This window comes from Saimiri boliviensis, chromosome 20 (assembly GCF_048565385.1).
Source record: "Saimiri boliviensis isolate mSaiBol1 chromosome 20, mSaiBol1.pri, whole genome shotgun sequence".
In the NCBI taxonomy this organism is placed as follows: domain Eukaryota; kingdom Metazoa; phylum Chordata; class Mammalia; order Primates; family Cebidae; genus Saimiri; species Saimiri boliviensis.
The window spans coordinates 13038703-13060335 of NC_133468.1; the positions used below are offsets into that span (position 1 = coordinate 13038703).

Here is a 21633-nt window from a genome sequence, read left to right on the forward strand (position 1 = left end):
CAGCACAGAAGTTAAAATCTGCAACAGTTCTCACTGGGCTAAAATCAAAAGCTGTGTTCCTTTCTGAAGTTTCCAGGAAAGAATCCCTTTCCTCACTCTTCCGCCTTCTAGAGGCCACTCACCTTCCTTGGTTTGTGGCTCTGTACACCTGGAACACAACAGAGTTGAGATTCAAATATGTTATTTTGTCTCCAGAGTCTGATTCTTGACTCCTATCGGTTCTGTCTCTAGAAAGGAAAAATTATCTGCGGTTTTAAACTTTTGAGGGGTTGGACTTAGGAAGAAACGCTAGACGAGGAGGAGCGTTCTGCCAAATCTCCAGAATGGACCTCAGTCCCTCTGAGAAGCCAGGTTCACACAGGAAGCCTCCAGAACAGGAACAAAGGCCCTCTGTGAGGGGACACCACAGTTTTGTGAAATTCTGGCCTTGAGTTGTTTAGGACAGACTTCCTAAATCACAAGCCTGGCCATCAGGGAACACAAGACTCTCAAGAGGGGGATCTACCCCAGTGTAACAATACACCATTCTTATACTGATGCTTCGTCTGTTTTTCTCCTGCAGTTTGATCAGCTCTACTAAAGCAGAATTTCCTACTCCTTACTTATTGTGGCAAATGGTGACTTTATTTGCATTTAGCAAATAATAGACTATTAGTGCTAAAAGGAAGCTCTAGAAATTGTCTGGGGGATGGAAATGAACTTGTAGCATCTCCATGTCAGATAGGTCAGACACAGGACAGACATGTGACACGTGTAACTTCGTGTGTCAGCAAAAGCATGTGAAGTGTGATGTTAAGTTTTATCAGTCCCTTTTAAAGATGAGGAAACTTTAAAAGGGGCTCAAGTTCGGACACCCAGCTAATGGCACTGCTTGGGTAGAATCCAAGCCCCGGAACCTCCCAACTTCCCAGTCCATGGTGCTTCCTTGCTCTAGCCTACCTCCTTTTCCCTCTTGAGACTGTTTGGACAAATGAAAGAAGAACGGTCTATGTATAAGGAAGAGTCGGGGGGTTTTGGTTGCAAGCATCAGAACTTAACTCTGTGCAACCTGAGCAACGAAGTTACTTATTGGAAGGATACACGGGCGTTTCCATACTCAAAAGGAGAATTTTAAGAGCAGGCTTGGAACATGAAGCAGCTGGGCAGCTCCAGGGTCTCGATAGCAGGAGAAGTCAGGCTTCAAGGCCCCAGGCTGGAATGAATGAAAGCTTGTGGTCATTTTCCTCCCTTTTTTAACTTTTTTCCTCCACCACCTTCACCTCCTATCTGCAGCTCAGCCTAACCCAGCCAAGCTCTGCAGTCCTCAGCAGGTGTCTCTACTTACAGGGTATAATTGAGGGACTCAGTGAGCCTGCAAAACTCATATAGCATTAGATTGCTAAGCTTAATTCTTTTTAATTAGAGAAACATGTACGCAAACTAAGGATCATCATTTCAGAAGAACTCAAAGACAAAATATCCTGTCTTTCTGAATAATTATGGTTGAAAAGACCTGCTCTAGGTGAATGTTGATAATTCATTTGTAACCTTTCTATTCTTGGAAACTGCATCTTTTGGTGGAAAGTGTTAACGTCGGACAGATCTGGTTTCAGATCCCACATTTTCCCTCTGGTGAACTGTGAGGCCTTGGAAAAGCATTTGGTCTCCCCAGGCCTTTCTTTTCAATCCGTAAAGTAAGTGGGTATGTATGACTGTCCTGCTTTCACAAAGAGCAGTCACGAGGGTTATGTGACGTAATACACACAAGGACCTAGCCTTTCTTTCGACAAGTCCTTGAAGCCTCGTGGAAGGGTTGGTAGACAAATGACATGATTTCAGGATGCACCCACTCCTTCTCAAACCTACTCCAGACCTCTCATGTCTGCTGTTCTTATTTGCTGCAATGTTCACTTCACCTTGAAGACGCATGCACTTTCTGGACCCACAGCTCTTCCCTGCGGAGAAGCAGCTGAAGTCGGTCACAGGTGCCTTTGCTGGCTGGGGATACATTTCATTTGCTTTATTTTCTGGTACCCCTTCCCACCCCAGAGAAACTGCCTTCTCCAGCTTGCCAAGAAGAAAGACAAGGTTTTTTCTGTTAAGTTGAGAAGCCTGCTGCCCGCTCTCCAGCCCGCTGCCTCCACTCCACCCCTTCTTGCTGGGGAGTTTCCCTTCACACAAGAGCTATCTGGGTTCAGGCTGCCAAAGTCAAAAATAGGGCAGCCAGGGAGGGGAGGTTTGACAGGAAGTCCAAATAAGCACTTCCTCCTACCCACCTTCAAACTTCTGAGGCACCTCAGCTGAAACAGCGAAGCAAGGGACACAGAGAAAGGGGATGAAAGAGTTTTTGTTAAAAGAATGAAATTATCAACTGGGAGGAAGTGGAAAATATTGCTCCTCATTGCTTCGCACAGTGTGGCGGGTTCATGTTTTCCCCATGACATCTCCCAGGACAGGGGAGGTGAGAGCTGTGTCCAGGCTTGGGGATGGGGAATTCAGTGACTGTCCAGAAGAGCAGAGTGTGGTCTGCAGGAGGCCTCCCATGGGGTTGCTGTGGGGGCCCCCTCCCCACCGCCTCCTGTCCCGACCTGCAGGACGACAACAAGGGCCCGAAGGGAGGGAGTGGGGATGGATGGGCAGGAGACGCGAGAAATGGAGACAAGACAGGAGTCTGATCAAGTCTCGTTTATTGTTGCTGAGCTCACAGCTTAAATAAGCCAGGCAGGGAGGCGGGGCAAAGGAAGCTTGCAATTGGAAAATTCCGGCCTGGTGTGCCTCGTGCCGCTACCAGCCTCGTGCCGCCTCGTGCCGTCCACGGGCTGGACCTGAATCATCAGGACTTGAGCCTTCCACAAGTGGCACCTGGGCTCTCTTGGCCCCAGGATTTGGCCTGCTGCTCACAGCCTCCCACAAGCGGCACCTGGGCTCTCTTGGCCCCAGGATTTGGCCTGCTGCTCACAGCCTCCCACAAGCGGCACCTGGGCTCTCTTGGCCCCAGGATTTGGCCTGTGCCGCTCCCCACAGCCTCCCACCCACGGTCTGCCGGAGTGCTGTGAGCACTGGCCTGGAGGATGCGTTGCATGGGAGACCGGTCACCCCTTGCCTGCACACTCCTTCTGAGGCTGGCTTGATGAGTTCTGTGCCTCCTTGTACGGAGTGTGTGGGCCCCTCTGTCCAGCAGAGAAGTCGGGACCCCTTTCTGACTCTGCTCGCTCCACTGGACTCTCCCATGCGGTAAAGCCCTTTGCCATCCACAAGGATCCCAGTCATGAAGGGTGCTCCCACGGCCTGCATTAGAGGGAAAACGGTCCCCTCTCCTTGTGAGGATGACAGCTGCAGCCTTTGCTCCCATGCAGGCCCTCTAGAAAGTTCCAGCAGCAAGGCACTTCAGCCTCTGGTGATAAATCCAAGTTGTTAAAAAGTTGGTGGGAGTGAGTCTGGGTGGACATGGGCGAGGGCATCCTCCGATTGCCTGTGGTGTCCCACGTCAGCATGCTCTCTAGGCCACGTGCCACCACCGCATTCCCTCTCCCATGGTGAAGACCCTCTGTACAAGTCAAATTCAAGTAAGCACTTCCTCCCACCCACCTTCTAACTTCTTTCATTCTTCTCCTAAGAAGGCCAACACATTCTCGTCTGTAAAGTCCCTGCTTTCCATTCTCCCTGTCCCTAAGCATCAACTCCCCAGACCCTTCTCCCAACCCAGCACACAGAAGCTGCAACTCCCAAGTCTCTTCTAATGAACTGTGCATTTCTCTCACCTCTAAAATTAGCTGCAAAGGAAGGCAGTTATCTCCACACCTGACTCTGCTGTGGGTCAGAGGGAAAGGGAGGGAGCTAGGAGTCTGGATGTGGTGGGTGGGGAGGGGAGGAGAGCGGGCGATGCTCTGGGCTGCAGTGTGCTGCTCGCACATCCACCGCTCCTTCCTAAGCTCTCAGAGTCTGACACAGCCCTCCCTGCAGGTACCACGTTCTTGTCCACAGCCTCCACTGGTTGTGTGGTAAAGATTCCTGTCCCTTGGCCAGGCACAGTGGCTCATGCCTGTAATTCTAGCATTTTGGGAGGCTGAGGCGGGCAGATTGCCCGAGCTCAGGAGTTTGAGACCAGCCTGGGTAACACAGTGAAACCTTGTATCTGCTAAAAACAAAAGCAATTAGCTGGGCATGGCAGGATGTGCCTGTAATCCCAGCTGCTCAGGAGGCTGAGGCAGGAGAATGGCTTGAACTCAGCAGGCAGAGGTTGCAGTGAGCCAAGATCATGCCGCTGCACTCCAGCCTGGGTGACAGAGTGAGATTCCATCTTCCAAAAAAAAAAAAAAAAAAAAAAAAAAGGAAAAAGGTTTCTATCCCAGGAGCCCTGTTTCTGTGTAGGAGCAGAATGGTGTTTGTTTGTTTGTTTGTTTGAGAGGGAGTCATGCCCTGTGCCCCGGCTGCAGTGCAGTGGTGCGATCTCGGTTCACTGCAACCACAACTCCACCTCCCGGGTTCAAGCGATTCTCCTGCCTCAGCCTCTGGAGTAGCTGGGATTACAGGTACATGCCACTACTCCTGGCTAATTTTTTTTTTTTTTTTTTTTTTTAAGTAGAGATAGGGTTTCACCATATACATCAGGCTGGTTTCAAACTCCTGACCTCAGATAATCCACTTGCCTTGGCCTCCCAAAGTCCTGGGATTACAGGCATGAGGCACCGTGCCCAGCCCCCAGAATGTTGTTTTTATTCTGCTCAGAGATTATCTTTTCCCAGATCTTGAGCTATGCATCGCAAAGCCTAAGAAGGCCTCCATAACTTTTTCATTCATTCCTTCGTAAGTGCTAAGTTCTCCACCTGGTTAGGGGAGGGAGAGAGACATGGGTGAGGGTATCCTTACTGCAGGTCACTCGCTGCTTCGAATCCTGTGGCTTACTGGATCCCAACCCTCTGCTCTGCTTCGTGCTTGAAGCCAACAGATGCTGTACACCCACCTGCCAGCCTTGGCCTCTGTGATCATGGCAGCCTCCTGTCGGGGGCAGTACCCAGAGCCTGCTGTCATGGCCGACCCATTTTGCAGGTGAGGGGCCTGCAACTGAGCCTCAACAGGGTCACACTGGTTCTTCTGGTCTCCTAAGCCTCTCCTGGGGAATAAGTAGCCCAGCCCCCAGAGATTCAGGAGCCCTGCAGCCAGAGACAAGAGATGTGAAACTCACGAGTGTTGGGAAATCGGTGAGGCCTGGGGAGGAGGAAAGGCTCCAGACCTAAAGTAATTCACTTCCCCTTGAGCCAGCTAGCTGCTCTTTCTGAGGAATGGGCCTGTGGTTCTGTGGGGAGGGGGCCACCAAGAGTGCTGCAGCCTTTACAGATCTTGGTCAGATTGACAACCTCGCTTTCTCTTCGCCAGAGACCACAGAGAAGAAACTGCACAGGCTCTGGAGACAGACTGGCTTTGAATCCTATCTTGACCGTGGGTAATTTCTGTAACATCTCAGAGCCTCAAGGGGGCAAATGGCCAAGGACGGGGGCTCTGGACTCAGGTCAACTTTGGAAGAGTCCTGGATGCACTCCCTGCTTGCTGGATTCAGGGGGCAAATAGTTCACCTCTCAGAGCCTCAATTTTCTCTTCTGCAGAGTAGGGGCAATAATAGTGCCAACGATTAAGACAGTCGGTAAGAAGTTCTTAGCTTGTGCTCCCTGGCACACAGGAAGAGCTCAAGGCATTGTGTCTCTCATGTTTCTCAACGTCATCATTACTGTCATCCAGGTTTCTTAACTGCTCTGTCTATCTTCAGAATGAGCTCCATGGATCCTCCATCTTGGCCAAGTTCATGAGATAATTCTTTCTAAATGAGCTTAATATTTAGTGATGCCTTCATTACAACTGCTTTTCTGTAGATTTTTCTTATCCTGAGTGGGGTGAACATCATTAAAAAAAAAAATTAGGCCAGTCCTGGTGGCTTACGCCTATAATACCAGCACTTTGTAATGCCAAGATGGGAGGATCATTTGAGACTGAGAGTTCAAGGCCAGCCTGGAAAAGAAAGCAAGACTGCATCTCCACAAAAGTGTGAAACTAAAATAATCAGCTGAGTATGGTGGTGGTATGTGACTGTGGTCCCAGCTACTTGGGAGGCTGAGGTGAGAGGATCACTTGATTCGGGAGTTCAAGTTTACAGTAAGCTATAATCACACCACTGCATTCCAGGCTGGGCAACAGAGGGAGACTCCATCTCTAAACAAAGACTAAAAGAAAATACAAATAAAACAAAGTAAAATTACTTCTACTTTTAAGGTTGATCTGGAATGTTACAGGTGGCATGTGTTTTGAGAGATAGAGAGAGAGATTGATTGATCCAGGTCAGGAATGCCCTCCCTTCTGCTCCATCCTCCACGGCCCTACTTAAATCTCAGTTAATTCCATGACATCTCTGTGCTTACCCTACTTCGAAGTGATTTCTCTCTCTCTCTCTCTCTCTCTCTCTCTCTCTCTCTCTCTCTCCCCCCCCCAACACACATGGATTTTTATTGTTCACTGCTATGCTAGTGATTTGAAACACCAGGTGAGCTCTCTCACCAGTGATGGAGCTTTTGTACAGCAGGGCTATGCTTTATACACCATGATCAGCTACCACCAGCTCTTAGCTGTGAAGCCCTGCAAGGAGCACATGGCCTGGGCCACCGTGACTGATGGCCTCAGTGCCTTCTAAGGTGAGGCCAGCACTAGCTTATGCTGATAAGCCCCTTTCCAGGTGCTGGGTCTGAGGCAAAATGTGTATTTCATTTAAGCTGTCCACCAGCTTATGGGGCAGATGCATCACAGTGGTGACGGGGCTCCTGGGAACGTGTATAAGACAGAAACTGCATGGCCAAAGCTATGCTTGAAAACCCTCAGGAAGGCACCACCTCAAGGACCAACAAAGCATCACTTAATGTGTGTGTGTGTGTGTGTGTGTGTGTGTGTGTGTAGCATTAGATGAAGTAGTCATTTGTGTTTAGAGACTGACATAATGCACAAATATGGTTGCTTTTATACACTGGGCTCACCCTCTGCCAATGAGTTGTTCAGTTATGAGAAATGAACAATGTCTGGAACTGAGAAAACAGCAGGTTCTCGCCTCTTATCTCCAGGGAACACGCTCTTTGGCTAGAATATATGGCAGAATCAATAGTGAATAAAATACATTGTGGAAATAATCGTGAATGGAATATACGACACTATCAACAATAGCAATTGTTGAGTTTTTTTCTTTTTTTCTTTTTAGGTGTGTCTAGTTAAATGCATCTAAGTTTTATGTGTGTATGAAGAATCGCTCTGTTTTCCTATTGTGCAGATATGGAAACTGAGATCCCCAGTTTTTAAGTCCTTGCCTAAGGTTGCAGAGCACAGAAATCGTCACATCAGAAACAGTCTTGTCTACACAGCGCCGCACCTTGCTCAGCTCTGGGTGCCTGACTCACTCACTCCTTGAAGACCCTCTCGTGACGACTGTAAACAGGCAGCTGAAAGAATCCCAGTCTCTGATGGTGGGAAGGGAAGGTGTTTAGAAAGCATGAGAAGGCCGTGCTCCAGCAGTTCACTGATGTGGGCAATTGTCTGGATTTCAGGTCAATCGTCAGGATCGATTTTAGACTGCAAAGGCCCAGCTGAGCAAGAATGCAGTGTAGACATATGGGTGCCTGGAGTTTTAAAGGAAAAATACTCAGACTCACATTGGAGTTTAAGACCCTTTTACTGCCTCTCCAGCTGGGTCGGGGTGACTGGAGCCAGTGAGGAATTACCAGCTCTGTGGCGCTCTCTGCCTCTCAAGCCCGCAGAGCTGAGCTTCCTTGTTTACTTATTTAGAGCCCAGCAGAGGAAGTGGTAAAGGAAACTAGCTGAGTCGTTTTCTGAGAAGAGACCATATTTGTTCGCAGAGGAAGCCGTTGCTTTCTGGGATCTGGCTACAGCAGAAAAGACATCAGCTCCAGCAAGGGTGTTCCACAGGGTAGCTGAGAGTTGGAAGAGCCAAGAACGCCTCCGAGCGCTGGATTTGAGCTTCTCTGCGCATGGGTGCAGCACCCATGCTCAGCTTGTGAGCTTCCTCCCGGGAGAGCAGCCATGGCACTGAGGAATGTGCCCTTTCGCTCAGAGGTCCTAAGCTGGGACCCCAACAGCCTTGCTGACTATTTCAAGAAGGTGAGCCTTGCTCTTGTGTGAGTGGTCATGCTGGTAGTGTCTGTCGTTGGTGGGCTGCACTGAGGCTTGAAGATGGATTTGGGGCAGAATGTGGGAGGTGTATAAGATAGCAATGGAACTAACCCTCTGGCAGCCTTACTGGGTGAGTGAGTGCCATATAGACTGCTGAGTTTTTCTGGCAATGCGTTCTGGAGAGAAGGGTGGGAGCAGGAGCCCTCAAATGAGTATGTGCCTATTATGTGCTAGGGTCTGAATTCGGGGCTTCACAGGCACTGTCCCATTTATCACTCCTTACTCTCTTGTGAGATCAGTGTTCTCTTCCTCTTGGCTCAGCTACAAAATCAGCTCAGGTAAGTGAAATGGTCCAAAGCCCTAGGGACTCCAGGTTATAGAGGCAAGATTCAAGTCGCACCTATCTGGTTGTAAAGTCCACGCTCTGAGACACAGAGGACTGTTGGAACTGCTAATGAGATCAAGGCTACTTACTAGAAAGAAGAGACGTGGTGTTCTGGAGGCGGGAGAAAGAACACGCTGGGTGCGAGGGCTGGATAGAGGACTATGACAACCAGTACCAGACACGGCATTTGGGCTTTCACTACTCATGACCCTGGGGGGGTCCTCAAGCTCTCGCCTGGGGCAGAGTCTCCTTGGAGCTTTTTGAGAGTCTTACGAAGCAGGCCAGAAAACTGCTAAGAGCCCCAATTTATAGCTATGAAAACTGAGGCCCCTAGAGAGGAAGAGGCTTGTGGCAGTGCTGGGAGCAGAGTGTTGCTGTCTTATCTTCTGGACTTGGAGGAAAGGTTGAAGGATCCCTATGCTTGGTCATTGGTAGGAGGGGACCACACATCTGCTTAGGCAGATCTGAGGCCACATGACTTACTTCGGGTCCGTCTACCCTGACCCTGGGACAAGATGCTTTGTGAGAGACATTCGAGCTTCTAACACTCCCATTCCTACAGGCTGGCATCAGATTCTGTTGATATTCCAGACTGTCACAAAGATGAGATTATAAAACTAAGGGCGTAGAAGTCATCTAATTCAAATTCCTGTTTTTCCTGGGGAAACTGAGATTCAACGGGACGTATAGCCAAACCTGGGGTCTGCACAGTTCCATGGTATTTACAGTTGCAGCTGTTCTCCTCCAACCTAAAGAAGAAAATGCTAACATGTTGAACTAGGTGCAGTATGGTAGGGGTACAGCTCACAAATCCTGTTTCTTTTTTTTTTTTTTTTTTTGCCATATTTTGTGCTTTTTATTTCTGTTATTTTCCTTCTGCAAGGTCATAATAAACTTAGGTTTCAGCAAACATTGTTGCACAACTGGGTTTTGAAGGATGTTTCTAAATACCTTTCTCAAATATAGACCAAATAAGATAAGGCAACAAGGTGTAATTTGTTAAGAGGGAATAAAGTGGCATGCTACCTCAGTAAAGGAAAAAGAAAGGAATTGAGAATTATGAAGAGAAAGACTTGGGACAGGCTGAAAGGCACAGACAGGCCGAACTTTGAGGTGTGACCAGGAGAATTATACAATCCAGCTGAACAACAGAGAATCGATGCCTAAACCTCCCGTCAGCACAGGGAGATGGACCATTGGTCAGGAATGGTACAGGAAGATCTCTCTGCCTGAGCTGGGGGAAGCGAGAGTTTTCTTCCTGGAGATCTCAGACCCCAGGACAAATCTACAGCACCCAGGCAGGCTCCTTCTTCTGGCATAAATGAACTGAGGGCAGAAACTAGGAGACTGAGGCGAATCTGTGATCCTGGAAGGCCTAGTCCCTCCACAGACTTAGATAGAGCCCCTTCAGATTCTGAGAACCTCAACCCCCTGAAAGACAATGCCAAATGAATGGACTGCAGAGTCATTCGGGAATGGATCTCAGCCATCAAACATGACACATAAGGACTGATCTGCAGATGCAAATTCTACCCAAGTAGCGGGGTCAGGCCTCCCTTGGAGACACCTCCCGACTCAGCTCTGGAGTCGGACACACCTTGGCCTGGCTCTACCACCTGCTAGCTTGGTGACTTTCCTGTAGTTCTTTGCCTCTCTGTGCCTCCACTTCCTCATCAGTGAAACAGAGACATGAACAGTAACAACACAATGGGATGGTTGTCAGGATTAAAGGAAATGATGTGTACAAGGCACTCAGCAGACAGTCCAGCAGACGGGGTGCTAATGCAAGTTCCATCTGCCCTTCTTCCTTCTCTATTCTGGCTCCTAGCTGGGGACAACCATGCAGACTGGTGGGACTTTGTGTCTTCTTGTCTCTCACATGTGTAACTCGTCCTTGTCTGGAATATAAGCTCCTGAGGACTGAGAGCATGTTGTGTATTTGTTCAATCTCCCCAATTCCTTTTGACTTGTCAGAGAGCATTCTTGAGTCATGCAGTGGGGAGGCACTGACTCAGAGCTGTGTGTCCTAATCCCAAATGGGATCCCAGCTGGTACCCCAGCTCTCTGTGTGAACTGAGACCAATCTGTTTCCCTCTAGAGGCCTCAGCCTTCCTAACTACAAATCCAGGTAACTTTTCTGGACCAGTGTCTGCCAAAGCTGGACTCCATAGGCTAATCATCTAGGGTGCTTCTTAAAAATACAGATTTGAGGTCCACAAGCCCAGGTCTTGCTGGAACAGAATCAGATGCCTAGGTCCCAGTCTGCAGGGCTCTCTGCTGATCTAGACACCAAGTTAGCACTCTGCAAAATCATCTGATTTATCTGATAATGATGATGGTGACAATGATGAATTAAAGGCAGTTGACTCTTCCCAGAACCGCTGCCTGTAGATAAAGGGGGTACCAGGGCTCCATAGATGGGGCGTGCTTTCAATATCAGCTTGTTAGTCAGCTTTCTGAGTGTGATATCAATTCCACTCCTCCAAGCCAAGACGTCACAACAATTGTATTTATTCTTTGGATTTGTCAGCTGTAAGATAAAAATATGGTTTAAAAGTTGCTCCAAAAGAAGTCTGTTACAAATTGTGAGGCCCACCCTCGTGAGGAGAACGTAGGATCCTCAAGGAGAAACGTTGAACCTTAAATGCTCCAGCCCAAAGCAGCAAGCTGAGAGATATTTCAAATGTGAGCATTTATGCAGCTGAGGACAAGTCAAAACCAGCACTTCATATCCTTGCTGATTGGTTTAGGAAAATAACCAAGCTCTTAAAAATGCTCATTCCTGTGGATTCTACATAACTGAACTTCTGAGACTCTGACTTAAACAATTTGTCTCAAAGAGGGAGAAAAAAGTTTTGCAAAATAGTATCCGTGATGGTCTTTATTTTGATTGGGATGACGTACTGAAAACAGATGAAGCTGAGTTTTCATTTGCTCACTTTGCTTACTGTGTGTAAGTTATACTATTATTAAAAGGGGAACATTTCTGACCGAGACACTAAAGCCTGTTCTGAAACCTGACTGTCACCTCAAATCCATGGAGCCGCATGCAAGTTACTTGACTCTGTGCCTCTCATTCCCATCTGCAAAATGTGAGGGTTAAATGACTGGAGACTGGTTGAACTACTTGGGACAGTGCCTGCCATACAGAAAGCTTTCAGTAACTGTTAGCTGTTTTTATTATCATTATTGAAGCAGCTGTTTGGTAAACAATCTAAATGTTCAGCAATAACGAATGATTAAATAATGTTGTGGTCATTAAAATAATGTTTACATTGAATTTGCACAGCACTCAGTAGGCAGTGTTTATATTATCCTTTTAGGTAACTTAAGAGAAAAGAGTCAGGATAATGAGATTGAATATAACTTATAAACTCAATTACATTTAGAAACCTGCTAGGGAGAAAGCACCGAAAGAAACACCGAGGTTGTCTCTGGGCGTGGAGACAACAGATGGTCTTTCTTTTCTTCTTTCAGCTCCGCTCTGCCTTCCTTGAGGAGCATAGGGGCAGAGCTCCGCATGCCTTGAAGGCAGTTTTTCTGGAAGGGTTGGCCCCGAAGCCTTAGAGCAAGGCAATTTCTCCATTTCAGGCAGTCCCAAGGGGGTAGTGAAAGCGAGGCTGAGGTGGAGACTGGGCCCTCTGTTAGCCAAGGGAGTGCAGCGGGGAGCCTGGCTAGCCACAACTACCGCAAAGTGCTAAGTTTCTGGGGCAGAAAAGGGAGGGAGAGGAGCCAATGGTATGAGCCTGCCTGTCACTAACAACGCCTTCCCCTTCTCTTTGCAGCTGAACTATAAGGACTGTGAGAAGGCGGTGAAGAAGTACCACATCGATGGGGCTCGCTTCTTGGTAAGCTCTGGCTAGTCCAACACACTGAAACCAAGGCTGCTCCGCACTTTCCCCCATGGCTGCAGGGCCAGCTGCTCTAACCCGTCCCTGGGGACACCCATGGTCCATGCCGGTCTTTAGGATCCCCACACGGCCCTTTGCCTTCTCCGGAAATTTGGTAGGGCCCCTCTCTCCTCGCCCTCAGGATCCTACCATCCAGAACCCCTCTCTGATCTTTCACATACACTTTAAGGAGGAATCCAAGTACAGTAAGACAATAATCTGGAAAATCTATTTAAATGCCAATCCATCGTTTGAGAAGCCCGAGGGGGAGAAGGACCACATGGGAGAACAGAAGCTTCTCGCTTCCCATTTCTCACTCTGGAGCACATACTCATGAGTGGAATAAAGGGGGGCCTCACCCTCATTGTTTCAGTCACTTCCTTCTTTCTCACTATCACATTCATAAATTCATAAAGCTGATTCCATATTGAACACATGTGTGATACGGCTGTCTTCACTGTATTAGACTTCAAAAAGCTTGAAGTCTGAGACCAAGGTGCAGGAGTGTATTAAAGACCAAGCCTTTAAAGAGAAAAGGATGCAGCTCTAATGGTGGAGACAGAGGTGCTAGGTTGTGGTCAGGGAGGTGGTTTGAGCATTTTCCTTGAAATGACACCTTTGCCCACGGGTTAAGAGAGACCCTGACTGCACCAATCCATCCTTACTGGGAACTTTGCTTTAATTTTTGAAAATGACATGGAAACAAGACTTCCAGGGTCTTACGGGGGTAGGTGTTCCTAATTTAAATTCAGAGTGAGGAGAGTAAGCTAAGTTGTGTCTTCCTATAAGATGTTGTCAGTAAGGGAACTTGACCACGAACGATACTTCAAGCCAGTTGGATGAAACCAGAGAGGTCAGAGGTTCCAACTTGTCCCCAGGGAACACCAATCCATTTCCTACATTACGTCTCTGCTACCAGCCTCGTCTTGAATTCCTGCAGTGATGGTGCGTTCACCACCACCCACAGTCATCTGCCCCTTCTAGACAGCTCTCAAATCTTATGCTGAAACTAACCTGTGCTCCTATTGGTTCAAATTTTAGTTCCAGGTGCAGTATAAGACATGTTCATTCACTGTCCACCTAAATCATTCATTCATTTGCCTATTCATTCACTTGACAAGCAGTTTCCCAAGCTACCTTTACATACTGGAGAGCATTATAGGTGGTGGGGATAGAGGAATGGTTAAGATGTGACTTTTGCCTTCTAGAAGCTTGTGTTATAGCAGAAACGTATGTTCAGAAATGGTTCCAACTGCTTCATTTGCAGATGAGGAAACGCATGCAGAGCTGTGATGTGATTTGTTCTATTTCACAGACCTAGTCATTGAACGAAAGCATACACTTAATTTAGTCTAATATCATTTGAGGTTTTAACAATATTATTGATTCATGTTGAGATCTGAGTCAGTAGAATTCCTGGAGTTTTAGTGCCATTCTTGCAAATTACTGCTAAACCCAAATAGTTCACTCTGGTGTTTTTAGCACTGAGAACAGAGACTTATCACAGTTGAATGGAAAGAGAGGAGGACATCTTTGAGGATGGTGCCTGTGAGGTCCTATTGCCTGGGTCACCTTGAGCAGGCACTTGCCCTCTCTGAGCCTCCCTTCCCTCCTACTCTGTTGACTGAGCTCGTTGGACTGAGTCACAGTGGAGGACGTCCCTTCCGGCTCTGTGATTCCCCACAAAACTCCGGGTGTGAGTGTCAGGTCTGGTATATCAGGGTTGTCTGAGAGATAGTATCTAGGCAGCTGTGTTTCCTCTGCTCCAATCAGTCCTCTATCAGTTCTTCAGAAAATGTGACACATTCCGTTCATCGTGTGAAGAAGAGAAAGTGGAAAGTAGGGTGATAGGAACCAGAAGAAAGGAAACAGAATCCAGTGCCTGCCCCAGCAACTGGGGGATGTAAAGGCAGCTTCTGCTGAAACCCCGGGTGCTCTGGGTACAGTTTGGGACTCTTTAGCTAAGCTCTAATTACTCATCTATCACTCCTCCCAGCTCTGTAATATCCAGGGCCATTCTGCTATTGAAGGCAAAAGTGAAAGGCTCTAGTTTTCCTTCCTTCCTTCCTTCCTTCCCTCCCTTACCCTCCCCTCTTCCCTGACCTCCTTTCCCTTCCCTTTCTTCTCCCTCCCTCCCTCTTTTCCTCCTTTCTTCTCTCCCTCCCTCTTCTCTCTTTCTTTTTCTCTTTTTCCTTCTTTCTTTTCCTTCTCTCTCTCTTTCTTTCCTTCTCTAATTTTCTTCCTTCTCTCCCTCTCTCTTGCTTTCTCTTGCTCTTTCTTTCTTTCTCTTTCTTGCTTACTTGCTTGCTTTGGCTGCCATTTTTGTTTTCCACTGAAAAGGATAGAATCTTATCTGGTGGAAAATGGGGGTGCTATGCTTCTAGAAGGCATAAAAAGAGGAGAAAATAAGTTGGAGACCTGCGTCAGTGGGGAAGGCATGCTATCCCATGTCACAGAAACCTGACCACAGTGACTTACCCAAATAAGGATCGGTCCGTTTCAAGTAATAGGAAATGTATGGGTGAGTGCTTGGGGATGGTGAAGGAAGTTATCAAGAACCCAGGCTTCATCTCACCTATGGAAAAAAGCCTGTGGCTTCTGTCCTAATGGTTGTGAGTTGGCCACTTCACCTCTAGGCATCATTATCTCCATGGCACGCAGGGAGGGGAGAAAGGCAAAGAGGAGAAGGTGTATGGTGAATGGAAAACGCATGCTCCTTTTTTTCCAGAAACGTAGTAACATTTCCATAAGCTCCATCCGATAGACTTCAGTTATATCTTACCGTCCACAGCAGAGTCATGTGACCTCCACCATCTGCAAGGGAGTCTGGGGAGTTAAATATTTTGAACAAGCACATTTACTGCCCTGAATGAAATCCAGGACCTGTCAGTGGGGAAAAAAGGGAGAGTGGGTATTGGATAGGCCAGCAGCTGTGTCTGGCACATTGCCTTTCCCACCAGGGCCCAGTCTGTGGCTTTCCTCTTTCTGTACCCTCTTTTCAACACCCACAGCATATAATCGTACTCCCACAAAGCCACAAATCATAACTCCAAAGTTATCATCCAACTAACCCAGAGTTTGCTGAAGGCTTTTGGAAGAGGTGGAGGATAGGATTATAGAGGGTTACATCACATAGCAAAACTCTCCAAAAATTCTGTTTCAGCATCTCTTATCCTTCCTCACAGTTCTTGTCCCTGTTTTGAATGTCTTCCTCTCTCCTAACACCCTGCTCCTCTATGTCTCCAGCCATGCTCATGTCCACCTCCTCCTCCACAGTCTTCCTGAAATTCCCTCAGCTTACGCCCTCCTCGCAGCAAAGCAGAAGCTGGTGGCAGTGGCCAGCTGCTCGGTGCTCAGCTGTTGCCCCTCTGGCACCGCTTAGGAAGCCTTCAACTCCTTATGCCGCACTCAAAACATGAGTCTTTGTACCTCCCTGAGTGGGGGTAGTTGAGGAGCAGGGAGATGCTGCTGCTCAGTGATGAAAAAAAGAAAGAGAAAGAGAGAAAGAGATAAAGAAAGAAAGAGAAAGAAAGAAAGAAAGAGAAAGAAAGAAGAAAGAAAGAAAAAGGGAAAAAAGAAAGAGAAAAGAAAGAAGAAAGAGAGAGAGAGAGAGAGAAAGGAGGAGTTAAGAAGCTTAACCAAAAGCCTGGTGCCCTCAGGACTTCTGGCTGACCTCCTTCCCCAGCCCTGCCTCGGGTGGTCTGATCAGCATCTGGATCAGAAACCGTGCCTATGAGCTGAATCAGAGGGATCCAATGAACACGTTGCAAAGATGCCCAGCCCCAGCCTCTGTGCCAGCTCAGTGCCCAGATCTTTCCAATGGTCAGAGAACCTGACAAGCAGCTCCCAGTACAGATAAGGGAAAGAAGCAAAAACACTAAACTCTAAGACTCACCCCGACCCCTGTTGCTTCCCCTCCACGAGTAGTGATTCTTCATCTTACTCCTTCATTTCTCAGTCACACACTCTGCCAGGCACTGTGCCAAAGCACATCACATACATCATCCTACTCAGTCCTCACAACCCTGATAGGTAGGTGTCATTATCATTATTATGGTCCCCATTTTACAGATAAGGAAATTGAGGCTCAGAGAGGCAAAGTGTGTGTCCTAAATGAGACAGCTGCTAAGTGAATGAACCAGCATTCAAACCCAGCCCATCTGATTCCAGAGCTCCCACCCTAACCACCCAGCTCCTTGGCCTTAACTAGAATGGTGGTGGAGCCCTTTGTTGGCTCATCATTGGTTCTATGGGAAGCATTCCCAGTCTCTTTTCTATTCCCAATTCTGACACGCGCGCCTCTCCTCCTCCCTTCCAGGTGCCTCTTTTCACCCTTCCTTCCGTCCTCCCCTCTAACATAGACCATGGGGGCCCTCAAAAGGATCAGACATGGCAGGATGGAGGTTTGCAGGAAGAAAATAGACTGTGGATGCCATGGAGTGGAGTTCCAGCCCCAGCTCACCCCTCACAAGCAGAAATCCCCTTGACATCCCAAGCCTTGGCTTTCTTACCTGCAAAATGGGAATGCTGGTAACTCCTGCATCACAGAGTTGATGTGAGGATTCACTAAGGTGTTAAGAGGTGGCGGCCCAGAGTTAGTTCTTGGCAAATGTGAATTTCTTTCTCCTCCCCTTTCCAATTCCCTCAGGAAAGCCTTTTACGGTATCCCCAGTATCTTGAGAATTCTACCAATAACCCTGGTGAAAGAAGTTCTCCGGGGTGTGATGTTGGTCAAAAAGCCATGGACTCCTCCAGGCTGACTTCTTGGCAGCTGACATTGTGGAGACTGAGGGGGCCTGAGGTCTAGGGTGTAGGAAGAAGTCACACCGTGGCCAAATGCAGCCCACAAAACGAGTCGTTTGGTGTCACAGATCGAGCTCTCACAGTGTTTAAGTCAAAATTATTTGCCAACATTTGGAACGCAGAGCATTTCACATAAAATCCAGATTTAAGGATTCCCTTTGAAAAAGCAGATCCAGCAACACCAGGCCCATGGGCTTTCAGGCAAAGCCTCTAGGGCAGGCGTCCCCAAACTACGGCCTGGGGCCCGCGGGCTGCATGCGGCCACCTAAGGCCATTTATCCGCGCCCCCGCTGCACTTCAGGAAGGGGCACCTCTTTCACTGGTGATCAGTGAGAGGAACACAGTATGTGGCGGCCCTCCAACAGTCTGAGGGACAGTGAACTGGCCCCCTGCGTAAAAAGTTTGGGAACGCCTGCTGCGGCTGCCCACTTTGGGGTGGGGGGGTGGGGTGGGCAGGGCATTTCTCCTTCATTTGCCACAGTCCCCACCACTCCCTATATTATTTCACATATCACTCTTCCCCTCCCACTCAGAGCCCTTTCTGTGGGTTTTAATCTGCCTGCCCTGTGTGTCTTCATTTTAGAATCTGACGGAAAATGACATCCAGAAGTTCCCCAAGCTCCGGGTGCCGTAAGTACTCCTCCAACTCTATAGGTGATTTGGGGAACAGAGGTGGGAATGGGGAGTAGTGTGAGTGGGGGCTGAGTCAGTTCTATATCACTGTTGACTTGAAATAAGAAACCAAGTAGAAAGGACGGGGGCAAGGGCAGGATGTGGGGAACAGAAGTGATATGAAGAGTTGGAAAACAGAAGTCACAGATCCAGCCCAGCTGGTGACCTGGATGCTCTTGCCAAAGACAAACCCAGCTCTGGTCCATGTTTTCATTTCCTCTCTTCTCATGGGGTGCTTGGGCCTGTGAAAATTGCACCAGAGTCAAGGTTTCATCATGGCATCGTCATTGACTCCGTGATGGCTTGAGTTTGCTTGACCTCCATTTCTCACACAGTAAAATGAGAGTTGAACCAGATGACGGCAATGGACATGATTATGTGTTGATACTGAGTGCTTGGGAATGGTTGCCAGGGCTGTAATGTTGAGAAGAATCCTGAGGAAATGGAGCTATGATTGATTATTCATGTCTGCCATGGGTGCTGAAATGGGAAGTTGCAGTACACATGTCATGCCATGTGTTTTTCATCCCTCTAGCAAAGGTCTCACATACTCAAGTACCTACAGGAGCCAGGCAGGTGTTATAAATGTGTAAAATTGGCCAGATTGAAAATGCAAAGCTCTGTTGTTTTATGTTTTGTTTTATCATATTGGACAAAATAGTGGCAAATATTCTGTATAAAGCAACAGTTCTCCATTATAAGAAATATAATACCACAGTTATCATATGATGAAAAAAGTAACCACCACAAAGCCTCATTGTTGGTGAAACAATAGGGAATGGTGGGGATTATGGCAAATCAGATATCATATGCTCCATTCAAAGAGTGCAGCAGCTCTCAACTCCAGCCAATGTGAATCCGACAATGTCCAGTCTTCAAACTTGTCAAGAATAACTAGAAATGTGGGTTTCATATAATACGTCTCAACTTTTAAACATTGGCTCAAATGTTTCAAATATTGTGAATGCCACAGTAAACCCACCTAAGGGCTACATATAGCCTGTTTGTTACCAGTTTTAGTTCTCTATTCTGGACATTCTATGAGGACCCTTCTCTTATTCTAAGGGTCTCAGAGCTCATCATAATAAAAAGGAAGTAGATTAAAGTAGTAGAAGGTGGGACAGTCTCATGAATAGGTAGGAATGCTGGCAGCTCAAGGAAAATATTTTTAGCATGACTATCAGATTTCCCTTGTGTGGAAGGGGGAAGGGAAAGAGAGGAATAAGGATTTGCCTTTGGTGCTGTCTATCTTCAGGGACACATGTTGTTGAAGATGGCTTGATCCTTCTAAGGATATCCTCTAATCACATGTGGCTACTTCAATTTAAATTAAATTTAAAATTCATTCTCGTGAGGCACTAGCCACATTTTAATAGCTACATATAGCTGGTGACTACTATGCTGGAGAGTGCAGATACAGAACATTTCAATGATTGCAGAAATGTAATGCTGTAGAGATAAACCATAGTTCTTTGCAAAAGAGGGACCTTTACACACAGGGGTCAGAACTGGTGGCTGGTGGGCCAGTCCCAGGCTGCACATGTGTTAAGTTTGGTTCCCACTGTGCTTTGAAACCAGGAAAACTTTCACTTGTTTCTTTAGAAACAAGTGAAAGATGCGGCAATTGAGGGCTTATATGCTACTGTAGCAATAGTCAGCTGGATCTGATGTCTGCTGCCCTATTTAGTTGAGATTTGTGCTCCCAGTTGCCATGGCCCCACCATTCCCTGAGGGATCATCCTAAGGTAGGACATAAATCTATCATTTATATCATATTATTGGAATTTTGTCTATGAACATGATGAAGTCAGAGGGATTAGACTTACTTTCCCACCTGAAATAACCAAATAACCTGGCAAAATATATGAAGCAAAAAGTTTCAAGACATTGAGCATCAGACAACGAGGGATGAGAAACAAGGACCGTGAAGCCTATGGTTGCTTGCTGCTTTGAGAATGTCCAGGCCGTGGCACAGCATCACTCAAACCCAACAATAAAAAGAAAATCCTAAAAGCAGTCAGAAAAAAATGACATATTACACACAGAGAAGCAAATACAGGAATCCCAGCAGGTTTCTCGAAAGCAAAATAGTAAAAGAAACATATTATTGATCTAGACTTCAATACTAGGCAAAAGCATCTTTCAAAAATGAAAATGAAGACTTTTTAAGACACACAAAATCTGAAATGTACTACCACAGATGCCTTTTAAAAGTCCTTCAAGCAGAAAGGAAATGATACCAGATGTTAACCTGGATGTGTGCATAGGAATGAAGAGTGCCAGAAATGGTAACTACGTAGGTCTATGTATGTACACGGCCCTTGAGGGCATTTGAGTTTGCATCTTATGATCTCTATACAAAATTCATAGTTCAATAACACTTTATTCATTGAGTGAACTGGTACTAAGTAACTACAATGTGCCAGGCCTTTGTTAAAATCACTCAGGCTACAAAGATATGGAACAGAATCTTCATTCTCAGGACACTCGCATTCTAGAGGGAGGAGAGACAGACAAGCAAAGCAATTTATACAACAATTACAGCAGTGCAATTGCACATGCATGCATGCCCAGGTTCAAGGGCTCATAGGAAGGCAGCAGTCATTTTCCCACAGTGTTTAGGGCAGATAAGGGAGGAAGGGACCCAAAATAAATCCTGAAATAGGAAGGATGGATTGTAGGACATTCCAGAAATGGGAAGGTATTACAGAGGCGCCACCCAGTGTGTCTGGTGGAAGGGCCAGTGGGGCAGAGTGGCCGGGGCATATACCTGGGGGAGTGGAAAGCAGAGGCTGAAGTGACTGGCTAAGAGGTGTGTGCCACAATTTATAAAGGTCCCATGAGCCATTCTCAGGAGCCAGAGAGTGTGAGTGCAGTGAGCATCAAGGTAAATTTATGTCTTATCTCTGTCCAGGGCATGTAAGTGATAATTTGAAGGAGAGCCCAGCTGGGGACATGGGACCAAGTTAGTTGGTGGTGACCAAGATCCCACTAATAAGCTAGGAGCTTTTCCTAGGGCTGTATCTGTGAAGATGGGGGATGGAGGATATTTAATCAGAACAGTGGGAAGACAGAGATAAAGAATGCACCTCCAGCTTGCAAGACTCTTTTTCATCTTAAGGCTAAGTTCAGCTGCTGTCTTCTGGCTTTTTTGAGAGCCTGGAGAAGGTGATAGGGGTTGATTCTCCATGAAAGAGGGAGTTAGGAACATGTGAATGGGCTGGGGTGGGATACTTCTTTAGCTCTCTGAAAACTGAAACAAAAACTTGGCCTATGGTGTAATCCCCTCCTCCAATGTGTTTGAATGTGCACCCTAGAAAAACTGAGGCCTGCCCATAGAACATGAAGGGTTAGTGTGGATAATGACGGAGAAGATATCAAGGGAAGGTCCAGGCTGCCCTGGTGAGGTGACTTAGAGAATCACTGTCCCTCTTGGCAGAAATGTGTAACAAGGACCAATTCCAGCTCTACTTCCAATGAGTTACGTGACCTGGGACACATCCCTAGATCACCCTCAGCTTCCTAAACTATAAAAGGAAGGGATGGATTACAGAGACTATACAAAATCACTTGTTTTAAATGCTATTATTTTGGGTATAAAAAGGCTCAGTGAGAAAAAGCACAGGCAGTAAGGTCAGATGCTTGAAATCCAATACTTCCATTTACAAGCTGTGTGACTCGGAGGCAAGTTAGCTCAGCTCTCCGAACCTCAGCTTCCTCATCTGTAAAATGGGGATAATGATG

At 47.1% G+C, this 21633-nt stretch overlaps 1 protein-coding gene across 1 annotated transcript in view; it reads left to right on the forward strand.

Moving 5' to 3' along the window:
- The first annotated feature begins 7811 nt into the window (after positions 1-7811).
- The window catches only part of LCP2 (lymphocyte cytosolic protein 2), a 47635-nt gene continuing 33813 nt past the window's right edge, over positions 7812-21633 (forward strand). Inside the window, exons 1-3 of the mRNA XM_074390567.1 lie at positions 7812-8127; positions 12310-12372; positions 17801-17847. Coding sequence (XP_074246668.1) covers positions 8050-8127; positions 12310-12372; positions 17801-17847 — 188 coding nt within the window. The 5' untranslated portion in view covers positions 7812-8049. The remainder of the gene's footprint in view (positions 8128-12309; positions 12373-17800; positions 17848-21633) is intronic.